Genomic DNA, 27,614 nt, shown 5'->3' on the forward strand with positions numbered 1-27,614 from the left:
TTAATAAGTTAATCAGTCTTCTGCAATAGGTGAGTGGTCATGTTTGGGGTACACTACCTTCTTCTCAGTCTTCCTCAGTGGTCCATGCTTCCAGTCCGGTGGATAGCCGTATTTATCAACATCATCCCACCATTGCTGTGTGCCTGAACCCCAGATTAAGTAAATGATGTTGGTTACCACCAGGACAATAAATACAAACCAAAACGCTATCCTCCACTGGCCAACCGTTTGCTGAAAATTAAAAAAAAAATATTATGCTTTAGTGCAAAATTGGTGTCTTAAGTTTGGCGATCTTTATTGAGTTCATTTCTCTTATACTTTATTCCAAGGACTTAAAATAATTTTAAGCGCAACGCTACGAAAAAATGTATGCGTCATACTTTTAATCAACAGCTCAGAAGGAAAACCAGTAATGTGAAAAAGGTGCAATATTTAAATAAAAAGTGGTTACATCAGTAATTTACTGTCAGGACATCGACTAGTAACATAATAGTAAGATTTAGTCCAAAAATGGGATAAAAAAGTCATCATGTAAGCAAAATTGACAATGAATGCCGTTTGAAAAAACATGAGCAAGATGGTCTGTTGCGTCTGACAAAAAGTAAAAAACACGATTTTCCGGCAACGGGTTAGCAAACAAGGACGTGCAGGTTCACTGGGTTTTGTGTGACAAAGGTGAAAATTAAGCAATTCGAGCATCGCGTTCGTTATTTCCTGCAATTTTTTTTCAAGACCGTGTAATGGAATTTATGCACTTCAAAAAAATGCATAGCAATGTTCTTTTTGACGTTTTGTTTGTAACGTCATACAAGAAATGAAGCATTTAATTAGAGATTGTTAAATATTAACAAATCCTCGAAACATATTTTAAAGTCACTGACCGGTCTTATACCTTTATATTTTATATAAATCAAATAAGGTCTAAACCACTGAACCGATTTTGATGTGACTGGATAACATGTACTGTTTCAATTTCGACAAAATGTTCCTACAAGAGACCTTTTTTACGCCAAGAAATGCAATTTACGCATTCCGCTTGGGATTCGACTCGCTCGAAAGCCCTACCCACTAAAACCTGGCGGTGCGCCCTTTCTCCGACGACGGAGCCACGGGTACGGGCACCGCGACCGCAACTCTAGGAGAGACCTACTGCAAAATCATAGATAACATAGTAATACTATAATTCATGCAGACTTACATCAGGAGTAAGCAGACCAATCAAGTACGGAGTTATAATCCCGGAGACGGCTGCCAATCCGTTGACCATAGCTGAGCAAGTACCGGCATAGTTCGGGGCCAGGTCCATCGCATTGATCTTCACGCTGCTATAGAATCCTGCCATAAATGCCATGGATGTTATGAAGAATGCCACAGCTTTTAATTTGTCGCAGCCGGAGTATGACGCCAAGATAATGAAAATTGCTGGAAGGGTAGAGGCTGGAATGGAAAAGTAAAATAAAAGTCAATATCAAACGTCAGTGTTAGGTTATGGTCATAAAGTTAATTTAACTTTATGGTTATGGTTAATATTTCAACCCAGTGACGTCCAGTATAAAACCAAATACACTATCATGTAATTCATTAATTAAAATCAGTACCCTAATTAAACTGAAAAGCAGATTTGTCACGTTATGTTTTTTATATAAATGTGTTGTAATTTAACATAGATTTCAAATTGAAAAATTAGTATATAGTTAACTTTATCATTTAGTTCTAATTTCAAAAAATCTATAAAATACGTCTTACAAACAGTTGTGTATATTTTTCGTCCAGTGCTGATCGAGTGCCAATTTCTCTTGATACACAAATCACAGAAGGAAGCAAATATGAAGGAAAAGACGTACATCGCAATATATGGCAGGGCAGACATTAGGCCAGTATCTTTTATGTTGAATTTCAGCACATCAGAGAAATATTTGGGTAAATCAGTGATCATGGCAAAATAGCCGCAGTCATGACCAACCTGGAATATTAATAATCTATTAAATAGGGTCGCTTAAAGCTGTTTTTTCATTAAAGACATGTTGTATGTTATTAAGCGTAAATAAATGAAAAGATATTATATGTTAAATGATAACAAATTGACTATGGACTATGGTATAAAATGATGGTGACGTAAAAATAATTACCGCAGCCAGCACCAAAGACCATAAAGGTGCTGATCGTAACAGGGCCTTGAAAGGCACAGGGTCCATTTTCTTATGAAGACCAGAAGCCATTACATTCTCGTTCAAATATTTCCGCTCTTTATCAGAAATAAATGGGTGAGAATTTGGAGTACTGTAGCATAACACAGTCTGTAAGAAAAATAGTGACATTATAAGATAACTTAGATATTATAAGACTGGATTGCACCAACTAACTTTAACTTTAACTATAACCGGAAAAATTGACAGATGTCGTATGAGAATATGGGGTGTTTGAACGCCATATTTAACTTTAACTTTACCCACGCCTCTGGTGCAACCCAGTCTAAAAGTACATAATACAATAAATTAATATTCAGACAAACAAATACTAAGCAGTCAAAGGCAAACAAATCAAAGAAACTATAATAATGATTCCATACGAAATTCACTCCAGGAAATTAATCAAAGAGATTTCGTTACACCTTCTTGAACTAAGTACGCAGTCGAAATAATATAAACATACCTACCCAGAACAAAAACCAGATGATGCCTAATACTCCAAAGACATAAAATACGTTTGCCCAATCTCCACCATCAGCCAAGAGCAATCCAGAAATGTAAGGACCAGCAATATTGCCGACTTGTGCTCCACCGAATATCATCGCTCCGAATCTAGATCTCTCTGATGGTGGAACCCAACGAGCCATCATAAGCACAAACGCTGGGGTCACGGGTCCCTGAAAACATAATTTTATTTGTAAGCTGTTGTTTTTATATAAAACCTTATTCACTGATTGCTGAGTGTTTATAATAATGTTAATTTTTAATTACGACATATTTTTTAGAATACTGATATGCTTTGGAATATTTGGAATTTTATTCGGAGATCAGCGGGGCTAAAATGGTTGCTTTGAAGAATCATGATATGAATCATAATATGATTCATTTTTCTAAAATCACAAAATGCAACTCTGCTTGCAATTCATTCCTGTATTTTTGTACTGATTTGACATTTGTCAGTTTGACAGTTTTGACAATTCATTTGCTGAATTGATTGAGAGGAATTGCTAAATGTGACCATTTTAGCCCAGCAGATAATTTTATTAGAACTTAAATCTTCGTATCATAAAAAACACTTTATTATTATGCTGTGATTTGTGAAAATGATATTTACCTCTCCGAGTCCCTCGATAACTCTTATAATGAACAATCCAACTGCTCCACCGAGGTCTACTGCTAGTGGCGTAAGAGTGGTAGCTACAGAAGTGACCAATAAACTTAATCCCAAAGTCCATTTCCCGCCAAATTTCTCGGCCAGTAGTCCACCAGGCAAATGCGTTATGACGTATCCATAGTAGAATGCACTGAGTAGAAATCCTTGGGTGCTTTCATCCCAGTCATATCGACCACGACTCTGAAGTTTAAATAAAATAAAAATTTCAATGTTCCTAACTAAATGTACCATCGGGAAAATTGTTTCTTAGGCAGTTGACCTACATCCTACATCATGTGGTCGGCTTATGTCAGTTCAATGTTAGCTGTGATCGGTCGGATGGGTTTGACTACGCAACCAAATTACTTAAGTCCGCCATCTACCTAGAAATCAACTTCTCTGAAAGTACCACCTATTACTATAGGTAGTATAAGTTGATTCATTGGTCCATTCTGTCTTTCAACATTCTCTTCTTTTGATAAAGCGTAGATGTAAGATTAGATTTGCTTTAATATTTACAGATACACGTGGATTATGCATTTTACGTAAATATACTTTGATCAACAGGAAAATGGAATATGTTTTGTGAAAACAATGGGATGAGTGATAATTTGATAAACCAAACGAATGCGACAATACGAATATGAATTCGATAAGATTGATATGATACTGTATTCAGATAATGATCACCTATTTACTTCGATTTGTAACCAGATTAGAAATAGAAATCAGGTTACAGAATTAATAATTACTTTACAGTACACACGTAAAAATAAAATATGTTATAATGATTTTTTAATTCATAGATGATAGAACACAAAAAATTAAAAAATATTACAATAAGCAAAATTCTTCACGACACGCGTTGTATTAAAATAAGCCATAATGCTACTGTATAAAGATAATATTGACAGAGAAATGCAAGCAAACAAAATAAGGGTAATTTCGTGTATATTGCGCCATTGTGCCATTTTTCTACTGCTAGAAGGATATATTATTCTGCATTAAAAAATTGTACTATACTTACTTGAAATTGTAATATTTAAAGATAAAACATCGTTTTACTAAAAAAATGGCTCTGGTACTGAAAATAAACCGATGCACACAACACGCATGTTATAGATCGAAAACGCTCAGCGAGCGGAAAAATAGCTCACACGCGTTGTGGTCACAGTAAAACATCCACATGCCAAAATTAGTATTATTGTGTGTATTGATTTCCAATAACAACAATGCATAATATTTTATATTTTATATTAGAAATTACTATATTTATTGTGAAAAATAAGTAGTAGTTACAATCTGTCCGTCGTGATACTATAGTTAACACAATTAATGCTCAGAACGCTTCATGGCTTTTCTTCATTTCCACAACGTCTCATGCGTGTCTTCATTAGAGCCATAACACGAATTTCGCGTTGTGGGTGTTGATGATGATGTGATTTTATTGTGACCACAACGCGTTGTTGACTTTTTTCCGCTCACTAAGCGTTTTCGATCTTTGAGCATAACATAATATACAATATACATTCTCTATCTCTAACCTCATGTAAAATAGAAGTGTCATTATTCACTATTATTATAACATATGAAACCACTGGATCTTCAGGACATACTTCACGTCTAATAATGAGATCAACTTCTAAACACCCATCCCCAAAAACATTTACCATTATCTAAATAACCTCTCTCTTACCTCATATACAGTAGTTGTGATGTTACTTATAGTAGTTACATTTGAAACTACTGAATCATCAGGGCACGTTTCACCAATAATATGCTCAGAATCCGCAGCCTTGGTCACCATCTGTGTTATTGTCATGCTCAAACATACTCGCATAGTAAAAGAGTTGGCTAACGCGAATAAGCCCATAATCCCCAACACATAGCGTTGTGGTATGAATATTACTGAAAGTAATAATTAATTGAATATTATAGATAATTTTATAAAGTGTGTCAATATAAGGTGCAACCATTTCATTATTATTGTAGCAAAAATAAATAAACAGGAGAAAATATGTATAGTTAGTCTGACATAAACATTTGTTATAAAACCACAAAATGAGACAAGCAAGTGTTCAGACATTACAAGTTTTAAAGCAAATATTGTACCTCTGTTGAGTATAAGACGCCATCCTGTTAGGGTCATTTTAGTTCTGAGTTCCTCATCAACACTTGTTAACTCTAGCTGAGCCAAATTGAAGTGTGTCAAAACTATGTGAGATGAACACTGTATCAGATAGTAGTGCTAAGATACAGATCTGATAAAGACACGCCGTGATGTTATTCAGATAACGATTGTTTGAGTTTTATAAATTGTTGTCACTAACAGGAAAGCGCTTAATAAGATATCCATGCTTCGGCACAAATGGGCTGGCTTTACAGGAAAACTTGTGTGAAACGCTTATGATGATGATTTATTGAATTTCCGCAACACTGTGTTTTTTTTACCAATTAACATATTATATTTTATTTCAATCATTTTCAGTGCCAAAAGGGTTATAGGTACAACTTAGGAGATCCGTCTGCTCGTTTCCTGGATTATGTCATTCATATTCGTGAAATGTACGCCAGAGACACTTAAGATGCGTACTTTAATGACTGAAAATTAATATCTAAAAGTAGGTATAACTGTAACTAAATCTAGTGAATTAGTATTCATTAGATGTAGTATATCTCGATTTAGAATAATATTATCGATAGTATTTCAATGGATACCATTAGAACAATCAGTTTAATAGCTAAAGTAACTATTAACTAGCAACAATGTTGATTTTGCCAAGTTGCTTGGATTAGTAAGCTAAATTGTAAGTCTGTAATATTTTATGTACCTATATTTTTAATTCTTTCAGTATTACAATTAGTTCTTGCAAGTTTATTATGAACCAGATGACGTCTGAAACTTCTTTGCACAAAAATTCGTTTATCCCACGGAAACCGTATATTATTTCGGGATAAAAGTATCATACCGTATATTTCTCCGGGATAAAAGTATCATCTGTCGTTTCCCGGGACTCAAAACTTCTATACTAAACAACAAAATCAATTCAGTTGCTTAGGCGTGAAGAGGTAACAGACAGACGGATAGACATATAGACACACTTTCGCATTTTTAATATGAAAAAGGATATTAGGTATTACGAATTGTTACTATGATCTTGAATTTTGAATGTGAGGCACGCATTGGGTATGTTCTCTTTTGGGGTTTTTACTACTACCTTTTTACTTGAAGCTCATTTTGAAGCCTTAAACGCCAACAAAATTGTAATTCGTAAGTTGTGGAGTCTAAAGAACATTTACGAAAGGAATTCTATTGGCACAACCTAGGCACAACTAATAAAATACTAATTCTAAAAATAAATTTCTTAATCAATATATATTGTGCCCTATTTCATTTTTAAATTATTGCAAGATGACATAAGTGTTTTAAGTTAGTTAACTAACTTAGATAATTTTGTTCAATATTAATAATTATTGAGTATCAATTATTATCTTGTTCCCTTTTCTATTGATCCTAAAGCGCCAGCAGGGTTTTTTTCGAGTGTATCTATATTATTTTGGCAAGATCTACATTCTATAGCATGCCAAAGGCCCTATGGCCTGGACGATTTATTTGATTCGAGCCTGATGGTTACCATTATGTATGTCAATTGTCTAGGTCGTAAGAGTAACACTGGGTACAATGCAGTCATTCAAAAAACTAAACGTATTTATAAGCTAACTAATGAAGTTCCATTATTATAATTATTATGACGTCAACCATGACGAAACAATTAGCGATTACCCCATCTTCGATAAACAATTCTACCCCCCGGTAATGTTCCGTTAAGGAAGGGCTTAAGATAAGCATTATCATGATTTAGTTTGACATCATTCTTCAAGTTTATCTTTTGTAAATGATTGGCTCAGGAAGATTTATCGCCGAAGTTGCAAATATTATGCCAATATACACCTTTGTGTATAAATACTACCGTATTTATACACAAAGGTCAGTTTTTGGATCATCCATGCTATAATATTATAAATGCGACAGTACGTCTTGTCTGTTTGCCTATTCCGTTCACGCTCAAACCGCTGAACTCCAACAGTAAAATCGTGCTGAAATTTACTATGGCGATACTTTGAGTCCTTGGAAATGACATACGATACTTTTTATTCCGAAAACTTGCGGTTCCCGCGAGGTAAACAAATTTTGTTGCAACGGAGTTGTGGGCATCCTTATCCTCTAGTAGGCAAAGAGAATATAATCACTTGCTAGTAGGTTACATTTTATTCCTCCTTTTATTTCTCGCCCTATGTTATGACATATATTATGTCTATGGTTATGACATTGATAATAAAATAGTGACATAGTGAAGTTATCATAATAAGATGTTGTTTTCTTTTTCTTTTTAATTAGCGGCTCTTCCACTATAACAGACTAGAGCAAAACAATATTGTTTTATAACTTAATGCGCTTTGTTTGAATATACTTTAATTTATGTATCTGTCTATCTAAAAATCTAAATATAATATAACTGAAAGGTGACTGACTGGCATTACATAGTGATCTATCAAAGCACAGCCTAAAAACTGGACGAATCGGGCTGTTTGGCATGCAGGTAGATGTTATGACGTAGAGGAGAAAAGAGGGATAAAATAGGGAGATAGGAGATAGGGAAACAGGGAGATATCCCCCAGATAGGTGTCAAAGTCTCAGCCCGATCGGTTTATCCCCTATTTTATCCTCTTGGGGGAATCGGCTCCAACGATTTTCATGAAATTTAGTATATAGGGTAGGGGGTTTCGGGGGCGATAAATCGATCTAGCTAGAAATCATTTTCAGAAAATGTCTTTATTCGTGTTTTATCGATAATCGATAAACTGAAAAATATGACTCTTCCTGACATCTATTGGCGAATAATAATACTATTTTGTTAGCAACTAATTGTTTAACGACCAGCAGATGGCGTTATTAAGTAACACGAAGTCAATGAGTGTTTGCTATACCGAGCAAAGCTCGGTCATCCAGGTACTTTTCCTTAAAACTAATTAAATTAAACTAATTAAATTAAATCACAGGTGTTAATCTTTGGTTTTATTTTCGCTCTGTTTTTCCGTATCCTTTTTCCTTTCCGGCAGGGGTCCGTGTTTCCAGTTGGCTGGGTATCCGAATTTCTTGACGTTGTCCCACCATAGCTGGTCTCCTTGGGCGAAAATTAGGTAGATAATGTTCGTGATAACTAAAACTGCTAAGCAGATCCAAAACGCCAATCGCCACTCTTTTAATGTCGACTGAAACAAAAAGATTTTTAATGGATCCGTCTAGCGTCTTTTTTTTTCTTTTTATGAAATAAGGGGGCAAACGAGCAAACGGGTCACCTGATGGAAAGCAACTTCCGTCGCCCATGGACACTCGCAGCATCAGAAGAGCTGCAGGTGCGTTGCCGGCCTTTTAAGAGGGAATAGGGTAATAGCGGAGGGTAGGGATGGGAAGGGAAGAGAATAGGGGAGGGTAGGGAAGGGATTAGGGTAGGGGATTGGGCTTCCGGTAAACTCACTCACTCGGCGAAACACAGCGCTGTTTTACGCCGGTTTTCTGTGAGAACGTAGTATTTCTCCGGTCGAGCCGGCCCATTCGTGCCGAAGCATGGCTCTCCCACGTATAAAACGCGTTTATTGTAACTGGGAACTAGGACGAGATTCTGTTGAACGAGGGAACAGACTATATCGGTTCTTCTTAGAAATTCACGTTGAACACTATTATAACACAATTTTACATGCACTTTTTCCACTTTGCAGAACTACTGAAATATAGTAGATAAAGTTCACGTAAAATTGTCTCGACTCTTCAATTATCTCACTGAGGAAATTAAACAGTGTCAGCGATTTGTCATAAAGCATTGCTAAGTTACATCCTTCTGCAGTAAAATCATGGAAACGTCTTGGCTAACCTCCCAATTCTCCCCATGCTCTCCGTTAGCATTCGCTTGTAATGTAACGTTATAGAGTCGAGCATTACATCAGTGAGGGAGGAGAACCGGGCATTACAATGCGAACCTTGTAATGATAAAATGTGCAATATCTTGATACAACTTGTAACATCAAAGCTACGTGACAGTGAAGTCAACTTGCTATGAAATGCTCAAAGTCGAATCTATAATGTTACATTGCACGCGAATGCTCGTCAGTCAGGGAGGTAGTATTCTAATGTAATGCTGACAGTCGAATCTATAATGCTCCCGTTGAAGGAGTTCCGTAACCCGAAGTTCGAATACTTACATTTGGCGTTAAAAGGCCGATCAAATACGGGGTGATGATGGCAGATATAGCGGCTATACCGTTGACCATCGCCGTGGTGGTTCCGGCGTAGTTGGGCGTGATGTCCAGCGCGTTGATCTTCATACCACTGTAGTATGCCCCCATGAGTGTCATGGCCGCCACGAACCAAAATACAGCTAGGGTTGTGTTGCAACCGGAGTACGAGGCTAGAATTATGCAGATTCCAGGACCAGTAGCGGCTGAAAATATAAAAAAGTTAGTGTACAAGCTAGATAAGACAAGTTACACTTTAGGGTGTGTATGTGTTCCTTGTATTGAGTTCACTGTGAAAGTTGCAGCGCTGAAAGATCATTTTTTTTTGTGATTTTATGGGCAAGTGCCCCCGCATCATGAATTGGTAAAAAAGTGAAATTAAATTTATTTCATTTATCTATTTCAACGCTGCTACCTTCACAGCTGCATCGTACTCTTTTTTTTTTTTTTTTGATGCGCAGGGGAAACCCTTTATGGGTTTTCCGGGTTGTGGAGTACCTCAAATACCCATACAAACCCTAAAGTATTATCACTTAGTTTTGTTACAACCTGTATAGTCGACTTGCTGTTGCAAGCAGCTTCGTCCACGTTAATATTTTTTTTACTGTCGACCCTTTCTACCCCTTAGGGGTTCAGTTTTGTAAAATCCGTCCCAGGTAGATGTCTTTACCCTAAGAAACTAACAATTTCAAGTTTGTAGGTGTTATACAGGATTTAACAAAAATAAGTGATAACACTTCAGAATGTGTATGGCTCCGCTATACGGAGTTCGCTGTGAAAGTGGCAGTGCTGAAAGAGTAAATTTTTTTTCACCTTTGTACGGATAAATTCATGATGCGGGGCGCTTTCCCATACACCAATTGTTTTTGTTTATTACTCAGTTTTTTAATTTGTTATTCTGACATTTCGTGACTAATCAGTAATAATAATATCTATGGACGCTTCACACCACGTCAGTCTGGCCCCGTGCTAAGTACCTAAAGGACTTGTGTTACAGCCTACAAGTACCAGACAACGGCAATATATTTAATACTTTCATACTATACATAAATTAAGATTTTTATTATATCATACACATATTTAATACACATCCAGACCCGGGAACATTGATAACTTTTTGTTCCGCCGGCGCGGCGGGATTCGAACCCGCGACCCCCGGCTTGTTGTTGAGTATGATGATCATATTCTGATAAAATATAAAAATGGTAGATATTACAGTTGTAATTAAAATATGCAAAACTATCCTTGGTTAGTAACGTTTAGCAGTATTTCCCTAACAGACATCAGTGACTGTTGAGATAAACAAACGTGATAAGTAATACGGAAAAAGAAAACAAAATTAAGTGAGATAGAAATAATTTAAGATGTAATTGTTACAAACAATGATTTTACAAGAACGATTATCGTCTAGCTATTAATTTATTAATAACTAGCGACCCGCCCCGGTGTCGCACGGTATAAAATATATAGCCACTGAAAAAATGTTTAAAATCGATAGCCTATGATCCTTCACGTACTCTACTTCTTATCTGTGCCAAATAACATAAAAATTGCTCCAGTAGTTCGCGAGATAAGCCCTTTCAAATAATTTCCTCGTTTTTTTCCACATTCTGATATTAGTCTTAGCGTGATAAAATATAGCCTGCCTTCCTCAATATATGGGCTATCTAACACTGAAAGAATTTTTCAAATCGGGCCAGTAGTTCCTGAGATTAGCGCGTTCAAGTTAGCCCTTTCAAATAATTTTCCCCGTTTTTTCCACATTTACCTCTATTTCTTCGCTCCTATTAGTCTTAGGATGATAAAAATAATATAGCCTATAGTCTTCCTCGATAAATGGGCTATCTAACAGAAAGAAGAGAAAGAATCATCAAAATCCGTTGCGTAGTTTTAAAAATTAAAGGGAACAAAGGGACATGAGGGAAAAAAGCGCCTTTGTTTTATAATATGTAGGTATAGATAAACTAAATAACTGCACGCTTGTAAATCTTACCGATTGTTGTGTAGATCTTCCTTGCGTTCTTGATGTTGTGGTATCCTTTTTTGGTGCAGAAATCGCACATTAGGCCGAAGAAGAAAGAAGCGATCCACATAGCGACGTATGGGAGAGCAGACAGAGATCCGGCAGATTTTATATTGAACTTTAACACGTCAGTCATGTATTTTGGTAAGTCCGTAACCATGGTGAAGTAACCCCAATCGTGACCAATCTGAAAATATTTTTTTAGAAAGAATTACTTTTGTATCTTGACTTAGAAACTTTAGCCAAGTGCTTATTTTGACAAATGAAGATGACAAAAGAAAATACGATCGTACAAAACAATTGTATAGAATAGTATTTTAACTTTGTAGTGGCTGTTAGCGATAGTAATTTGGCTAAATACTCTAATGTAGTTTTTATGTCTTGTTCTGAACTTGGTTATTGTTATGTTGTGAAAACATCTGAGACTAAACGTAAATGTTTTTCAAATACGTGACCGTCACAAATCGGTCCATTTACAGATTTCAAAAATATTTTTTTTTGTATTTAAAGTAAATATTTTTAATATACTTACAGCAGCAATAATCAATGCCCACAAAGGCACTGATCGCAGCAAAGCCTTCCAGGGTACAGGGTCTAATTTCTGCTCCTCGCTGTGTATCAACGCAAGTACATTTTCGTTCAAAAACTTCTTTTCTTTGGCTGATATGAATGGATGTGTATTAGGCGTGCTGTAGCAAATCAAAGTCTGAAAAGTATACATTGTCTTAATCTTCACGATTAATTTATACGTGGGAGAGCCATGCTTCGGCACGAATGGGCCGGCTCGACCGGATAAATACCACGTTCTCACAGAAAACCGGCGTGAAACAGCGCTTGCGCTGTGTTTCGCCGAGCGAGTGAGTTTACCGGAGGCCCAATCCCCTACCCTATTCCCTTTCCTACCCTCCCCTATTCCCTTCCCTTCCCTCCCCTATTACCCTATTCCCTCTTAAAAGGCCGGCAACGCACATGCAGCTCTTCTGATGCTGCGAGTGTCCATGGGCGACGGAAGTTGCTTTCCATCAGGTGACCCGTTTGCTCGTTTGCCCCCTTATTTCATAAAAAAAAAACGTGGAACAGACGGCTGTCAAAAAGGCTTGGCAATAATTTAAGAAAAGCACTGTTTTTTTTTTGTATAAAACGCCATAACTCCAGTTAAGGCGTGACCGCACTAATAAGACACGAGTGACACGACACTGCGCGTCACTTCACACTTGTCAGAGGGGCGTTTTACAAACGTTAATTTTGGATGGAAAGTAAAGTGTCGCGACTCACGTCGTGTCGTTTCGCGTAGTGCGGTCTCACCTTTATAAGCTTACATTGTGAGAAACAATATAGAAATACTTAACAATTTCACAAATAACGAGTTCTACAGTGCAAAATTGAAAACATTAAATTCTGATTTCAAATTAAGAAAAAAAACCGGCCAAGTGCGTGTCGGGCTACGCGCAATATAGGGTTCCGTAGTACCGCTAATTTTTGATCGGTCAATGATAGGACTCCTTTTAAATTCAGCATATTTTCTACTCTCATGAATTTTTTCACATTTCTAGAAGCAACCGCTTAGCTAGTAGAATGGGGGTTGGGGGGGGGAGTATCCGTCCAGTACCCCACTGGACGGATACTCTAACGATTTCATCACGATCACAAATGGAACCTTAAATCGGAAAATGTTCTATGGATACTCGTAATATTTTTAAAAAACCTATCCAAGGACATCCCACACGGTGGGATGGGCGCGAAAAAAAGTAGGGGAGGTTATAATATAACAAAAATATTTTTTAAAGATTTTATATACCATTTTGTCGACAGGATTAATATGTGCATTCGTACGGACGGACAGACCGAAACTATAAGGGTTCCTTGTTGACTACGGAACCCAAAAAAAGAACTTACCCACACAAGAAACCAAGCGATGCCGAGACCTCCGAACAAATAGAAGACGTTTTCCCAACTACCCTCATGGAGTACCAAGCCAGAGAAGTATGTTCCGGCTATGTTACCGATTTGGGCGCCACCGAATACTATCGCACCTATGCGGGCTCTTTCGGCCTTTGGTGCCCAATTTGAAACCATCGCCATAAGCGCGGGCATCGTTGGACCCTAAAAGAAAAGAGAAAAATATTACCACACGAAATATATAAGAAGACTAAAATTTGATAACTATAGATGCCTTGGATACTCGTATTTTTCTGGGATAAAAGTATCCTTTGTCCTGTCTCGAGACTCAAAGTATCTCCGTACCTAGCAAAATTGGTTCAGCGGTTTGGACATGAAGAGGTAACAGAGAGACAGACACACTTTCGCATTTATAATATTAGTATGGGTGTCATAAAACGATACGTCCTCATGCTATATCCTTGGCATTGAGTGCTGACACAGTATCGTAGATAACCGCTCCTTTATGGCACATAAACTTATCGCTATCTAGAAACCTTCTTGTCAAAAACTCTTAAATCAATAGTTTTATTTGACTTGCTGATTTATCAACTGACAGGCCCATACGTTTGCTGATTTAAACATTTGAAGGTGTCAATTTAAAACAGTAATTCTTCGATAGTGTTCATTTTAATTATATATCTGCCATTTTAACATATTCAATATTATATAATTATTTTGCTTACATTTGAAAAGGTTATTGAATTACAATTTTTTTTTATTTTAATTGTACCATCGAGAAATCGATACATATAATATAATATCTATGGACGCTTCACACCACGTCAGTCTGGCCCCGTGCTAAGTACCTAAAGGACTTGTGTTACAGGTACCAGACAACGGAAATATATTTAATACTTTTATACTATACATATATTTAAGGTTTTTATTATATCATACACATATTTAATACACATCCAGACCCGGGAACATTGAAAACTTTTTGGTCCGTCGGCGGGATTCGAACCCGCGACCCCCGGCTTGAGCTACCAACGCGCTCACCACTGAGCCACAGAGGTCGTCAAAATATGATATAGATACATGGACAGATGGTGGACGTTATTTGATCGAGTTTCATTGTTAGTCGTGATATTCTTTCGCCAAGGCTTGACATAATTCAACCAAATTACGTAGGCCCGTCAACTGCCTATGACACCATTTCGCCTGGATTAGATTTGGATAAAAATACAAAAGTACCATCGAAGAAAGTGATTCATAGGCAATAATTGACGGATCAAAGTCATTTGGTCGGATTTTGTCAATTCAATATAAGTCGTGATCTGGGTTTGACATAACGCAACCAAATTACGTAGGTCCGTCAACTCCTACGCCTGGACTGAATTTGGATTATAATACAAAAACATACCTCTCCCAAGCCTTCGACTACTCGCAACACGAACAGCGCAATGGCGCCGCCAGATTTCACGGCGTACGGTGTGATAAAAGTACAGAGAGACGTCGAAAGTAGACCCAGGCCCAAAACCCACTTGCCACCGTACTTCTCAGCCAGAATACCACCTGGTAAGTGGGTTAACACGTAACCATAGTAGAAGGAACTCAACAGCAACCCTTGAGTTGCTTCACTCCACTCAAATAGTACTGGCTGAAAAGAGAATCTTATTATTTTATTAATATTTAATTGCCAGATTTCGATTGCTTTCTTTGAAAGGACTATGTTGTTTTGTCGCTTGTAAAAGATTAGTCACCCGTTTGGTAAGAGCCTATTCTAAAGAGTACGTAAGGCTCTAAGCACACTAGGCTGAATTACGCCGGCGTAAATTCCGCCGCGTTTAAATTGCATACAAAATACGGGCCGAATACGAGGGGTGGCACACTATTACGTCGCGTTTTGTATGCGTTTGACATTTGCGGCGGAAATTACGCCGGCGTAATTCATCCTAGTGTGTTTAGACACTAACACACCCATTCATGCTTTTATCTTATGTAATGTGATATAATATATTGACACAAGATTGTGCAATTTAAATAAAGGTACATCATTTCTACACTTTTATTACCCACAGCCCCTTTTCTATCAAACTACATAATAATATCCCCGTGAAACGTCAATATTGTTGATTTGACTTTACATGAGAATAATATATTATACAGGATGTAACAAAACTAAGTCATAATACTTTAGGGTGTGTACGTGTTCCTTGTAAGTTGTAGAGAGTTGACTGTGAAAGTAGCAGCGCTCAAAGACCAAAATTTTTTTCACTTTTGTATGGGGAAACTCGTGGCGCTGGGGCTCTTGCCCATACAAAAGTGGAAAAAAATCGGTCTTTCAGCGCTGCTACTTTCACAGTGAACTCTCTAAGGAACACGTACACACCCTAAAGTATTATCACTTATTTTTGTTACGCACTGTATATAGCATTTAAGTTCAGTCTGGCCTGGTCAAGGAATGGAGCTGAATTAATATTGAATTAAAATATGTGAAATAGATTATAGAAGGATACAGGTACAAAACGCTTTGTAATAATCAGATGGCTTGATGTTGCTTACATTTTATTGCCTGTATCTTAATTTAACTTAAGTACTTACATAAAAAATATTTGCAATGTAATAAACATTCGCTACTCTTCTTAATTTCATTATCACGTCAATATCACAGTGAAAACAATATTAATATATAATAGTAGATGTATTTGTTATCTTTACAGCGTTATTGTACTAGTATTATTAACAGAATATACAGACTACTCGTGCTGCATATTATCAGTCAAGAATTAGGGCAAGCAGAAATGCTTAATCATTAACCAGTTCTCTGCATGCGAACTCAGAAATACCATGAGATAGATTCATGGCCAGAAAAAAACGTATTATCTTGTAAAAGCGCTACTGGCTACATAATATTATGTTACATGGTATAATACAGGGTGTAACAAAACTAAGTGATAATACTTTAGGGTGTGTCTGTGTCTTCTGTGTAGAGTTTGCTGTGAAAGAAAAGCAAAAAAATCGCTTCCCGCTTTCTGTCCCTTCACTATTATAATATTATGCTTTAAGGGGGCGACTAACCCTAAAGTGTCGATTTTTAACCCCCGACAAAAAGAGGGGTGTTATAAGTTTGACGTGTCTATCTGTCGGTCTGTCTGTCGGTCTGTCTGTCTGTCTGTCTGTCTGTCTGTCTGTCTGTGGCATCGTAGCTTCCAAACGGGTGGACCGATTTTGATCTAATTTTTTTTTGTTTGAAAGCTGACTTAATTGAGAGTATTCTTAGCTAAAGTTCATCATCATCAGCCTGCTCCGTGCTGAAAAATCGCAGTTCATCTGGTTCGTGAAGGGCCGATTAGCAACTTGCAGTCGTTTGGTGGGCTTTATTGCATTCTAGGTCGTGACATTCATGAATATTTACACATTAATGGAAAGTTGACCTGGTGCTGCAGCATCACCTGATAATCAATAGGATACCCAACTCCTCACCAACTTAGAGCAATGGTTTCGTGTTTGGGCTCATTTTAATTGCGACACCTAGTAAGACGTAAATAAACAGTAAATTTTTGCATGCTGCTGCTGCAGCATCACCTGGATTCTATAGGAGCTGAGCTCCATATAAACCCAAAGTGGAGGTTTCATGTTTGGACTCATATTGACGTGTGACGGCCTCATCCAAAAGGACATTCCTAGATGGTATTCATTGGGATATAATATGATCCTGTTGATAGGCATTATTTTGCACTATAACCAACACAAGTTTAAAAAGCATGAAATAAAATTAAATTAAGAAATTTAAAAAAACTCCCGCCAAACAAGTTTAAAAAGTAATGAAATAATATATTTTACTGACTTTAAGTTTAAATAATTCCTAAGTGTAAAGTGATATTTTAGTCCATAATTGTTGTCAAGGTGTGTCGGGGGACAGAAGACACAGACACACCCTAAAGTATTATCACTTTTTAAACTTGTTTGGCGGGGGTTTTTTTAAATTTCTTAATTTAATTTTATATAATTCATTGTTAGACTTAAAAATAAGCCCCGAATTCTTTCATTTTCTAAAATTAGATACTACATTATATTTCCGAGAATTCGATCTGAGCAAAAACACGATATCTTAAAATTTTCTCGATAGAAAAAAATCACAAAGATGCATCTAATTTTCACAAATTTTTCATTTATTGCCATAACCGTGCATTGAACTAAGTTAATATTTTAACACATTGTATAAAATTCTATCATTGAGAGATCGACCTAGCGGATTTTTTAAATGTTGTATATTTATCGAGTTATTGAGAAAAAACTAATTTGGCGATGAATCCGCGTCGTCCTTTTTCACCTGGCATATGAAAGACGGGCGTGAGTGTGAAGAGAGAAGATGTTTGATTTTTGGGGTTAGCCGCCCTCTTAAGAGCCAATGATGAAAAATTTTTGAGAAGAAAAATTTAAAAAGCGTTTTTTTACACTATTATATTTTGATTACGTACTCACCTCATCATCAGCTCTTGTCAGAAAGTCAGAGAACGTTATGAGAGTCCTGTTGACCACCGCGCTTGTGTCTGGACAGGCGTCTGGGTCGTAGTTTGGGTCACCCTCCACTGCTACGGTCTTTTTGACCATCTGCGTGATGGCAAGGTTCAGACATACGCGCATGGTATACGCGTTCGCTATAGCCAGCAGGGCCATTATAGCGAACACATACCGCTGCGGTATTATGAACACTGAAAAAAATGTTTAACATTATTTGCACCGCGTGCACTGCAGCGTTAATAGCTGTTTAAATATACTTACTAATTTCCTTAAGTTATGTTTTGTTAAGTTATCTTTTTTCCTTACTCTATTAAACTTTTTTTACATGGGAAAATGCTTTGCGCATCCCCGGCAGGCCGCAGGTAGGAGGCCCCTATTAAACCTAATGCACTTTGAAAATTTTTATTCAAAACAATAAAAGCATAGACTAGCACTATGAATTTGAATAGAGATCATCAATAAAAAATACACAGTAGTATAATCTATTACAAGCCAGTTAAGTTTACTTAATTAAAACTACATTTTGATCATGTAAATTTGATCACAATGAAATTTCCTGGAGTCTTTTTTCTGATGGTTCTAAATTTCAGCACCATTATTTTATACTCTTGATTTTTAAAATTGAATTGTTGGTCAGAAATCGCATAGAATTCAATTTACTTACGTTTGGACAGCGCCAGCCTCCATCCTGACAGATGTGTATTGTACCTGGAGACCACAGAATTGACTTTAATATTATTTGGTGAGTAATCCGTCATTTTCTACCGGTACGTCTCTTACGGAGTAGAAGACACTAATGCTAAGATAATCAGGAAAAGCCATTATTTTAGTGTAACACCGGCATCCTACTATTTGTTTTGCCATAATAGTGCTCAATTCTATTGCCGTAAGAATCGTTTTCCCTTGCACATCTGTGTAAACGGATCATTACAGTGTCACTACCGGTGAATACTTTTAAGGTCGATTTAGGCACGCATTTTCTTTTTTCTTTTAGGGTTCCGTAGCCAAATGGCAAAAAACGGAACCCTTATAGATTCGTCTGTCTATCTGTCTGTCTGTCTGTCTGTCCGTCCGTATGTCACAGCCACTTTTCTCAGAAACTATAAGAGCTATAATATTGAAACTTGGTAAGTAGATGTAGTCTGTAAACCGCTTTAGGATGTTGATACAAAAACGGAAAAAATATTAAAAATTTTAGGGGTCCCCGTACATACAACTGAAACAAAAATTGTAACCTATGCGTGTGGGGGGGGGGGGGCACATATTACCACTTTGGAAGAGTCTCTCTCGCAAACTATTCAGGTTAGAAAAAAAATGATATGAGAAACCTCAATATGATTTTTGAAGAAATATCCATAAATACCGTGTGGGGTATTTATGGATAGTCTCCCCCCCCCCCCCCCCTATAACTTCTGAAGTAGGGGCATGATAAGTCTAAAAAATTGGTTCGAATGAGATCTCACGAGAGCTAGTAGTTCTTTTTGTACGTCATAAATGGTAAACCTTAATTTAACTTTCATTAAATCAACTGAAATATGAAAATAAATCAAAAACCTCTTAATTTCATAAAAATAAACCTTATTGCTGCTGCGGAACCCTTCATGGGCGAGTCCAACTCGCACTTGGCCGGATTTTTTTACAATTTCATAATGCGAAAAGCATAGTATTAAATAATTAAACAACCTAAATGTTTCTAAAAATAAATAATTTAATTATTAAACTGAGTTTTAAATATCTATTAACGAACAAAACTATTTGTATAAGTAATACAAAATGTATTACAAATACAAATTGATATTGATTCAATTGACTTTCTCACTTTTTGCCATCAGATTCTAGTAGACCTATGCATATATTTGTAGAACAAAATATAAAAATATAATTAGTGCACGACTAACCACAACATGTATTTTCAACATTTACATGTGTATTTTCAATATAATATTGTAATACAACTATACGTATATTATACGTTAAAAGTTGTGTTTATTCTTGTTCCATTGTTATTTATAATGTTTTTGTACGGTCTAATTGTGAATGTAAATTATTGCCATACTTTGTGGCAAATATATTTACGTATTTTGTTTACAATACAATAAAACAATAATTTCGACAACAATTTCCGTTCCTAAAACAATAATTTTCCGACTAGGCCGGAAGGACTATTTACTCGGAAAGGAAAATGAGTGTCAAGGATTATAGCATAGGAGTTAATTGTGTTTTTGAAGCTTGCTATACCTGCTGTTTTAATCATTTGATTTTAAAATTATTTAAGTACAATAATTGTATAGAAATATTGTAATATTATATTACTTACTGTGTTTATTATTCGTCGGTTACTCGTTAATCGTTATATTTTTTGGACGCTTAACCACAGAATATATATTGCTTAAGAGCCCATATGACCCTAACTTGACTACATACTTTAACCTAGATCTCAAAATCTGTAAGGTCTAGAAAACTGATTTTTTGACACAAGTAACTTCAGTTCATAAAGATTAAATGCTCAAGACGGAAACACGATTACTCAAAAAATGCTCGATAGTTTCTTTTTTACAAAAAACCTTGTTTTAGACACATATTTGCTTGGATCTTTCAAGTTTGCTGTCTTTTCTTTAATATTTTTTAATATCTAAAAAGGTATTGATAAAACCTAAATTTGCTCAAAACACTTTTTTCATAATCATTATAGTTCGTCTTTTATTCAAGTAAAACTAACTCAGCGATGATTCCGCGCCGTCCTTTTTCACCTGGCATATGAAAGACGGGCGTGAGTGTGAAGAGAGAAGGACGATGTTTGATTTTTAGAGTCAGGTGAGCTCTTAACCAAAGTTTTCCTAATAAAATGTTGTACAACTTTTTGAAATAAACCTAAGTATTTCAAGCTAATTTTATTTGAATATTTAAAAAAACACTTCATAATTCTATATTACACTGGTCTTGTTATGATTTTGATTTCACAATCAATGCCACATACTACATCAATACTACGGGCTTTGATTATTATCCGAACTAATTGGGGGACACGGGGGTTCGAATAATTTAATCATTAATCGAATTATTGGGATAATTGGACTGCATTGTATTTAAATCCTACAAATGCCACGTTTTGACTTAAATGGTTATAAATGTAACATGTTTAGCAAATCGTTGTTAAAGTTGTTGTTAATCGGTCGTTCAGTTGACCATCGTCTATAATCGAGTTTCCACTGCAATATTAAGTCTAAACGTCTATTATTCATTGAACTAGCTACTCTTTCGTTTTTGACAAAAGCATTATTGTAACCCTTTACCCAAAACATTATCTTTATTGCTTCTTCATAGGATCACCGATCAAAATGTATAAAATTGACTTATGGATTCGATAAAATAGAGTCGACATTCGACTCATGATTATGTTATGTCATTTTCAATTTTGATCGGATATTCTATAAAAAAGCGATAAAGAAAACGTCGCAGCTAGGGTATCTTAAAACTTATGAAATCCCCATCTAACCCCCGGACTAGCGGATCACAGATAATCTCCGAGTGTTTTGACAGACGTCACTCTTGACTTTGAATTGACGAGGCGGAACATTTCGAGATGCAGAGATAAATGTTGAAGTGAAGTTTATATTGTTTAGGATAATATCGCGGTTTATTAGAATTTTCCTTCTTCCGATACTCTAATGTAAGCCATACACGCTACGGTCCACCGGAAAGGTCACCCCTGCAGCAGGTATGCCTGCGTAGCAGGCGTAGGGTGGTCACCATAAAAACGGTTTCTTTCTACGGAAGAATAGACAAAGTTGCAGTTAGACAATGGCAATCCCCCATTTTGTCGATAAAATCTGTCAGTATGTCGATTCTTTTCCATGTCTACTGTTGTTAATCTAGCAGGTGAAAAAAAAAAAAAAAAAAAAAAAAAAAAAAAAAAAAAAAAGGTGTCAGTTGTCAATCGAAAGAATTGATTTTCGATTTCGCCTGCGCAGGCCTATTCCCACACACATGCCGGTCTACCTGCGCAGGCAGGTCCCAGGTGGACTTCTCCGATAGACCGTAGCCATAAACAGACGTTAAAGAAAACGAAAATATGCCTTGTGTTCGTGTGTGCAAGGCATCTAATAGTTAAATACTTCCTACTACTTTTTCTTTTTAAGCACCTTTTTGCCCCGGGTTGGGATGTGACTCAGTTAGCTCCAGCACGTCGGGACGTATCTGGGACTCACATCATAATCTCGGTCTCACAAATCAAATCTCAAATTTACACAAGTCACAAGACATGATTATGCTTACTATCATTTTATTTATAGCGCCCCTAATCAAGTGCTAGATGTACTCAAACACTAGTAGTAAATACTATATTAAGTACTTGAGCATTGTGCGTAGCGTAATTTTATTGGTGTTGGACTACGTAACGTTGTACTAATATAATTGGAAATCATTTCAATGTGATTGTACTGCAAAAATAAAATATATCGAAATACATTCTCAAGAAACGAAGTAATTTTTAATATTATATATCCATACTAAGTAATATATTATGTGCTAATATTATAAATGAGAATTGAGAAGGTTTGTCTCCTGTCTGTCTTTACGCCCAAAAGGACATAGGATATTTTTATCCCTATTTAAAAAATATAATAAAAATGTACGGTTCCCACGTGATAATCGAATTTTGGCGCAACGTGATTGCGGGCGTTGTTTAGTAGATACAATAATAACATATTTCACACAAAGTTTCCTAGAAGTTATTATTTTTTTAAGAATCCTTAGTGAACTCTAATCCTTAGGTGAACTAATGAAAAAAGCCTTTTGGTAATAATTAATAAAACTAGAGATCGCCCAATGGTCGAAATTCGACCGCAAATATTAGATCTACATATTCATTGACTTTATTATTTAGTTTTTTAGACATAATTCCTGCGACAGGCTCAGATTAATAAAGTCAAATGATGACAGACTGGCCGGGTAATAATTGTCTAATGCAGTATTTATGGATGTATATAAGGTCAAATTCCGTAGTACATCCAATTGAATTATGAAAGTACTAAATGTGTAAAAAATTGGACACCCAGACACTTATTATTAATTAAAATGATTTTTTTAGATTTTTAAAGAACAACCTATTCGATATTTAATTATTATTGAAAAAAAAATTGTTGTAATTTGACTACCGCAAATGGCGGCCAAGAAAGCTTGGCAAAGCTATGAAGGTGGCGAAAAAAGGAACTAACGCTGCCACATACAAAAACGACATATTTGGCAGTTCTTCTTTACCAGCAGCGCCCCCGCCCAAGTTCATATAAAATCTTGTCACACCCTTCGAATGATAAATTTAATAAATTTCAATTTGAAATATTTCCCTAGAATTACCGGTGAACCCACTTTTTTTTGGGCTTAAAAAATCGCAAATCGTACAAAGAAATTGATAAGCAGTTTTTTAAGTGTTTATCTTTGATACAAAGTTCCCAATTATGACGAATTCTCAAAAATTTTAACACTTTCGGCAAGCACTACGTATGATAAATGGAAATTTTAAAATTAATTATTTCACGTAACTTGTCGGTAAGGTATTGATTTTTTGGTATCAATCGATGCAGGATGCTTTATTCTACTATATATTTTGAATTTAGGTCAGAATCTTTGAATTTATAAATGTTATATACATCCTTAAGATTCATTAATAGAAACTAAATCTATTTTCAATTTGACAACAGATTTCAACCATAAAATAAAAGAGTACAATTCGTGTGTACAGGCTTGTCAATCAAAATTCAAAATATCCTAGGGTGTGTGTTATAGTATGTGTGTCATGTTTTATATATTTTTTAATGTATGATGAAAGCATAATTTTCAAATAATATTAGCTCGATGCACTCCTTCACCATTTAAACTATAACTGTGCAAAATTTCATTCACCTACGTTTCCGCATGTTTCGTCAAAAGAGATCCAAATTATTAATATTTTATAGATATGATATATACGCTTATTAATATTTTATAGATATGTAACTTTTATTAAGATATTATTCACTAAGTTTTAACTATTACAGTCATATAAATAATGCACAAAAAACAGGAAATCACGATGGAAAAATGCAACTTTGGTGCTTGTTCAGATTTAATTTAATTTTATGAAACATGTATTGCTACTAATTTAACAATTTAAAATAAACCTAGTAATCAATAAAGGAACTTACATATTTACGATGAGAAAATGACTCTCTCGCAGACGGAGAGTTATTACTAAAACACAACGTTTTGCGACAAGTAAAGGTTTCCTTTATCAGCACCTGACTGACGTTATCTGTTCATTGAGAGTTGCCTTGATTTGTTTTTGAGATGCGAAATATAATCGTACCTATTGAGATTATAAGTCAGAATTCGGCAAATACTACGTTCAAAGTTATCTTTATCATCAACCACACTGCACTAAGGGCCTGTTTCACCACTTTGGTGTGGTGGTGGTGAAACAGGTGAAACAGAAGTGGCTATTCACAACTTTTTTTACAGATTCTCCATACTTGATCTGTCAAGTTAATTGTTGGATAGCCTATTCGTCACTTATCAGGAAGTGGTGCCCTAAATATAATATTCACGTGTCTTTTCGACGTGAAAAGTATTTTGAAGATTACTAGATGACGCCCGCAACTCCGTTGCGCCAAACGAATTCGTTTATCACACGGGAATTGAACATTTTTCCTAGTTAAAGTATCCTAACTATATCCTTTTCTGGGACTCAAAGTATCTCCATAAAATGTCATTTAATTCGTGTTTTATCGAATACCGAGCAAAGCTCGGTCAAATAGCTAGTATTAATTAAGTATGGATCAGTGTGATTCGGCAAATATTACCTCAAAGATATCTCTTATCTACCAAACAGCACTCTGATCCACGTGTCAATTGTTTTAACGCGTGTCACATCGATTTGAAAAGTACTGATTATTAAAGACGTACAAGTGAGTGAGTAAGTAAGAATTTAAAAATGTTTGTTTTTTGTATAAATGGAGGCCGGTAAATTAGAACCGGGAAAACGATATTTTGAAATAAAAAAAAATGTGGACTTTATGTCTATTTAAGCTGAATGATGAAATAAGTAACAATATTCATTCAAATTATAAGGGGAACATGAGCAATCATTGCCCAAATGTTATAAAATGTTAGTTATCCAGTATCCACTTACGTCTTCAATTGTTCATCTGAAAAAGTAAGTAATTTAGGTTTTGACAATAATCCCATACTGTAATTTAGGTTTTGACAATAACCCCATACTTACTTTTATTGTTTATCTCATTAAGTTATTGTTAAATATTCACTAAATCAATAAATGTCCTTAAGTGCGGCCGTAAGTAGCATAATACAGTGTGCAATTAAACCTTCCTGCCAATTTTTTTCCAGGGCTTAGGTATTATTAGGAAAAATAAAAAAATTGGGTGTTATTATTTTTTTAATGTCATATTTTATCCCATTTAAATCGTTGCAGAACGGTCACTCGCGGCGTGGGGGTGACGTGGGGGGAGGCACGCGTGCGAGGGCATGTCACGCGCGGGCGACGCGTCGTGTCCATTAATTGTGGTGCTTTTTAGGATAACTCTCGGAAGCTATTTCTCAACATTTTAGTACTGAGTGATTATAAAAGAAAAAATACGTGTATTTTTATTTTTAACAACGATCAATACATCAAAATTCGGCAGGAAGGTTTAATTGCACCCTGTATATTGCACCTTGTATATGGATAAAGGATTTTTTAAACAAACTTTTGGTAAATGCGCAAGTTCGGATAGCCGGAACATGATTGATCTTCATCACCAAGTATGACAGGCCTCTATAGATCGCTAGCGATTAGATTTCAGTTGTCCAATCTAGTCGCGAGCCACAACTTTTCATACGTAAGCAAGCTACTTCACATGAGTTTAAAATGTCAGATAAGAACGTGCTTAGATAATTTTAGATAATGATAAAACTGCACTCAACTCATTCTTTTTCGCGAGATGTAAACAGGCTTTGCTCAAGGATATGTCACAGGCGGATTGTATAATCCGCTGATTTACATTTCGGCTATTATCAAAAACAGGGCCGTTTTGTAATGCGACGGTTCAACGATTAGCCGGATTGTTATTACGATACGTTCTTCAATAAGGCGGCCCACGTTTAGCCATATCGTCTCTCTACTGAAACTGCAGGGTGACCATGCATGCCAAGACACTAACACTCGACATTTCTGTCGAGTGTTAGTGTCTTCATGTATTATAGTTAGCAAAAGAAGAATTAACCGCACTACGCGATACTCAGCGGCAGCGACGCGATACTTCACGTTCCACAGAACTGACGTTTTATAAACGAGAATCTGATGTTTTACAAACGTCAGCCATAGACTAGGGCTGACGTTTGTAAAACATCAGATTCACGTTTGCCAGTTGCCACTCGTCTTCTAGGGCCCCTAGTCACAGTATAGCAATATTAGTCCCTACAGTAACGAAACGCCTTTGATGTCGCACGATGCTGCCACCGATGACAGGTACCGAGCAGATATGCCAGGGTTGCCACTGAACGGGAAACAAAATAAAAATAAAAATTGTGCTTGTAATGCAAATGTTATCATTTAATCTGTTTAATCAGCGTGTTATATTTATTATTTACATATTATTTCGTACTGCCAGATATTTACGTGAAACTTTATTTATAAATGATTTTAGTTCTCTATTTAAAAATGTAATTAACCCATCAAGCCCCATAAGCTCACCGGTGAGGGAGACACAATAGAATAACAATAGATTTCCAAGGATCCACGAATCACGATCGAAGGATTAACAATGAAGACGCATTCGAAATTTCGAATATATAAAATATCCAATAACTAATCAATAAAACAGAGATGCAAATAAATTCCGCCAAGGCCAACACAATATTAGTGTAAACTGTGAGCCGATATTTATGAAAATTTAAATCCTTTTTGTTTTTTGAATCAGATTTACATCCGTACACTGAACATTTATTATAATATCCCATTTTTTATAAGATAAGTTATCGTTTTACAACACAAAATTCGTAGACAACGCGCCAACGTCACCCCTGTGGGGACAGGTATACAAACGCCGCGAGTTTGTGTACGCGGGCCCGCCCCACCCACTTCCCCGCGGGTACCCCTCCGTTGCTCTGCGCAAGTACATTCGTTTCACTACTGTCGGGATATGTCATATTGCTATACTGTGCTCTAGTAGACGAGTGGCAACTGGCAAGCGATTATCGTAAACGCTAACAAAATGTATGCGATTTGACAGAAGTCATCGCTTCGCTAGCGAATACTAATGTCAAATCCCATACATTTTGTGGCGTTGGCGTTTACAATAATCGCTTGCCACTTGTCTAGGCCCTCAGTTCGGTGAAACGTGAAGTGCCGCGTCGTGTCATATCGCTTTATTAGCGCGGTCTTGCCTTTACATACATTGCATTAACAATAATTCACTGGCGTTTGAATTTTATGACATCGATACTTACGGACAAATACTTATGGATTCTGCAGATCACTTTTTTATCCCCGACATTTCGGTTGCTTTCCAGCGGC

The 27,614-nt window shown here is 36.1% G+C and overlaps 1 protein-coding gene across 1 annotated transcript; it reads right to left on the reverse strand.

The window, feature by feature from the left end:
* Positions 1-6: 6 nt before the first annotated feature.
* LOC121732721 lies at positions 7-24,319 on the reverse strand. The gene is made up of 17 exons (XM_042122674.1): positions 24,250-24,319; positions 18,732-18,775; positions 18,029-18,258; positions 14,964-15,200; positions 13,556-13,762; positions 12,192-12,365; positions 11,630-11,846; positions 9,604-9,842; positions 8,409-8,616; positions 5,455-5,556; positions 5,039-5,250; positions 3,304-3,543; positions 2,657-2,866; positions 2,130-2,297; positions 1,747-1,963; positions 1,199-1,437; positions 7-231 (listed from the first exon to the last, which is right to left on the reverse strand). Coding segments are annotated over exons 1-17 (3,165 nt in total). The 5' UTR covers positions 24,252-24,319; the 3' UTR covers positions 7-12.
* Between the last annotated feature and the right edge of the window lie 3,295 nt (positions 24,320-27,614).

This window comes from Aricia agestis, chromosome 12 (genome assembly GCF_905147365.1).
Source record: "Aricia agestis chromosome 12, ilAriAges1.1, whole genome shotgun sequence".
NCBI classification, from domain to species: domain Eukaryota; kingdom Metazoa; phylum Arthropoda; class Insecta; order Lepidoptera; family Lycaenidae; genus Aricia; species Aricia agestis.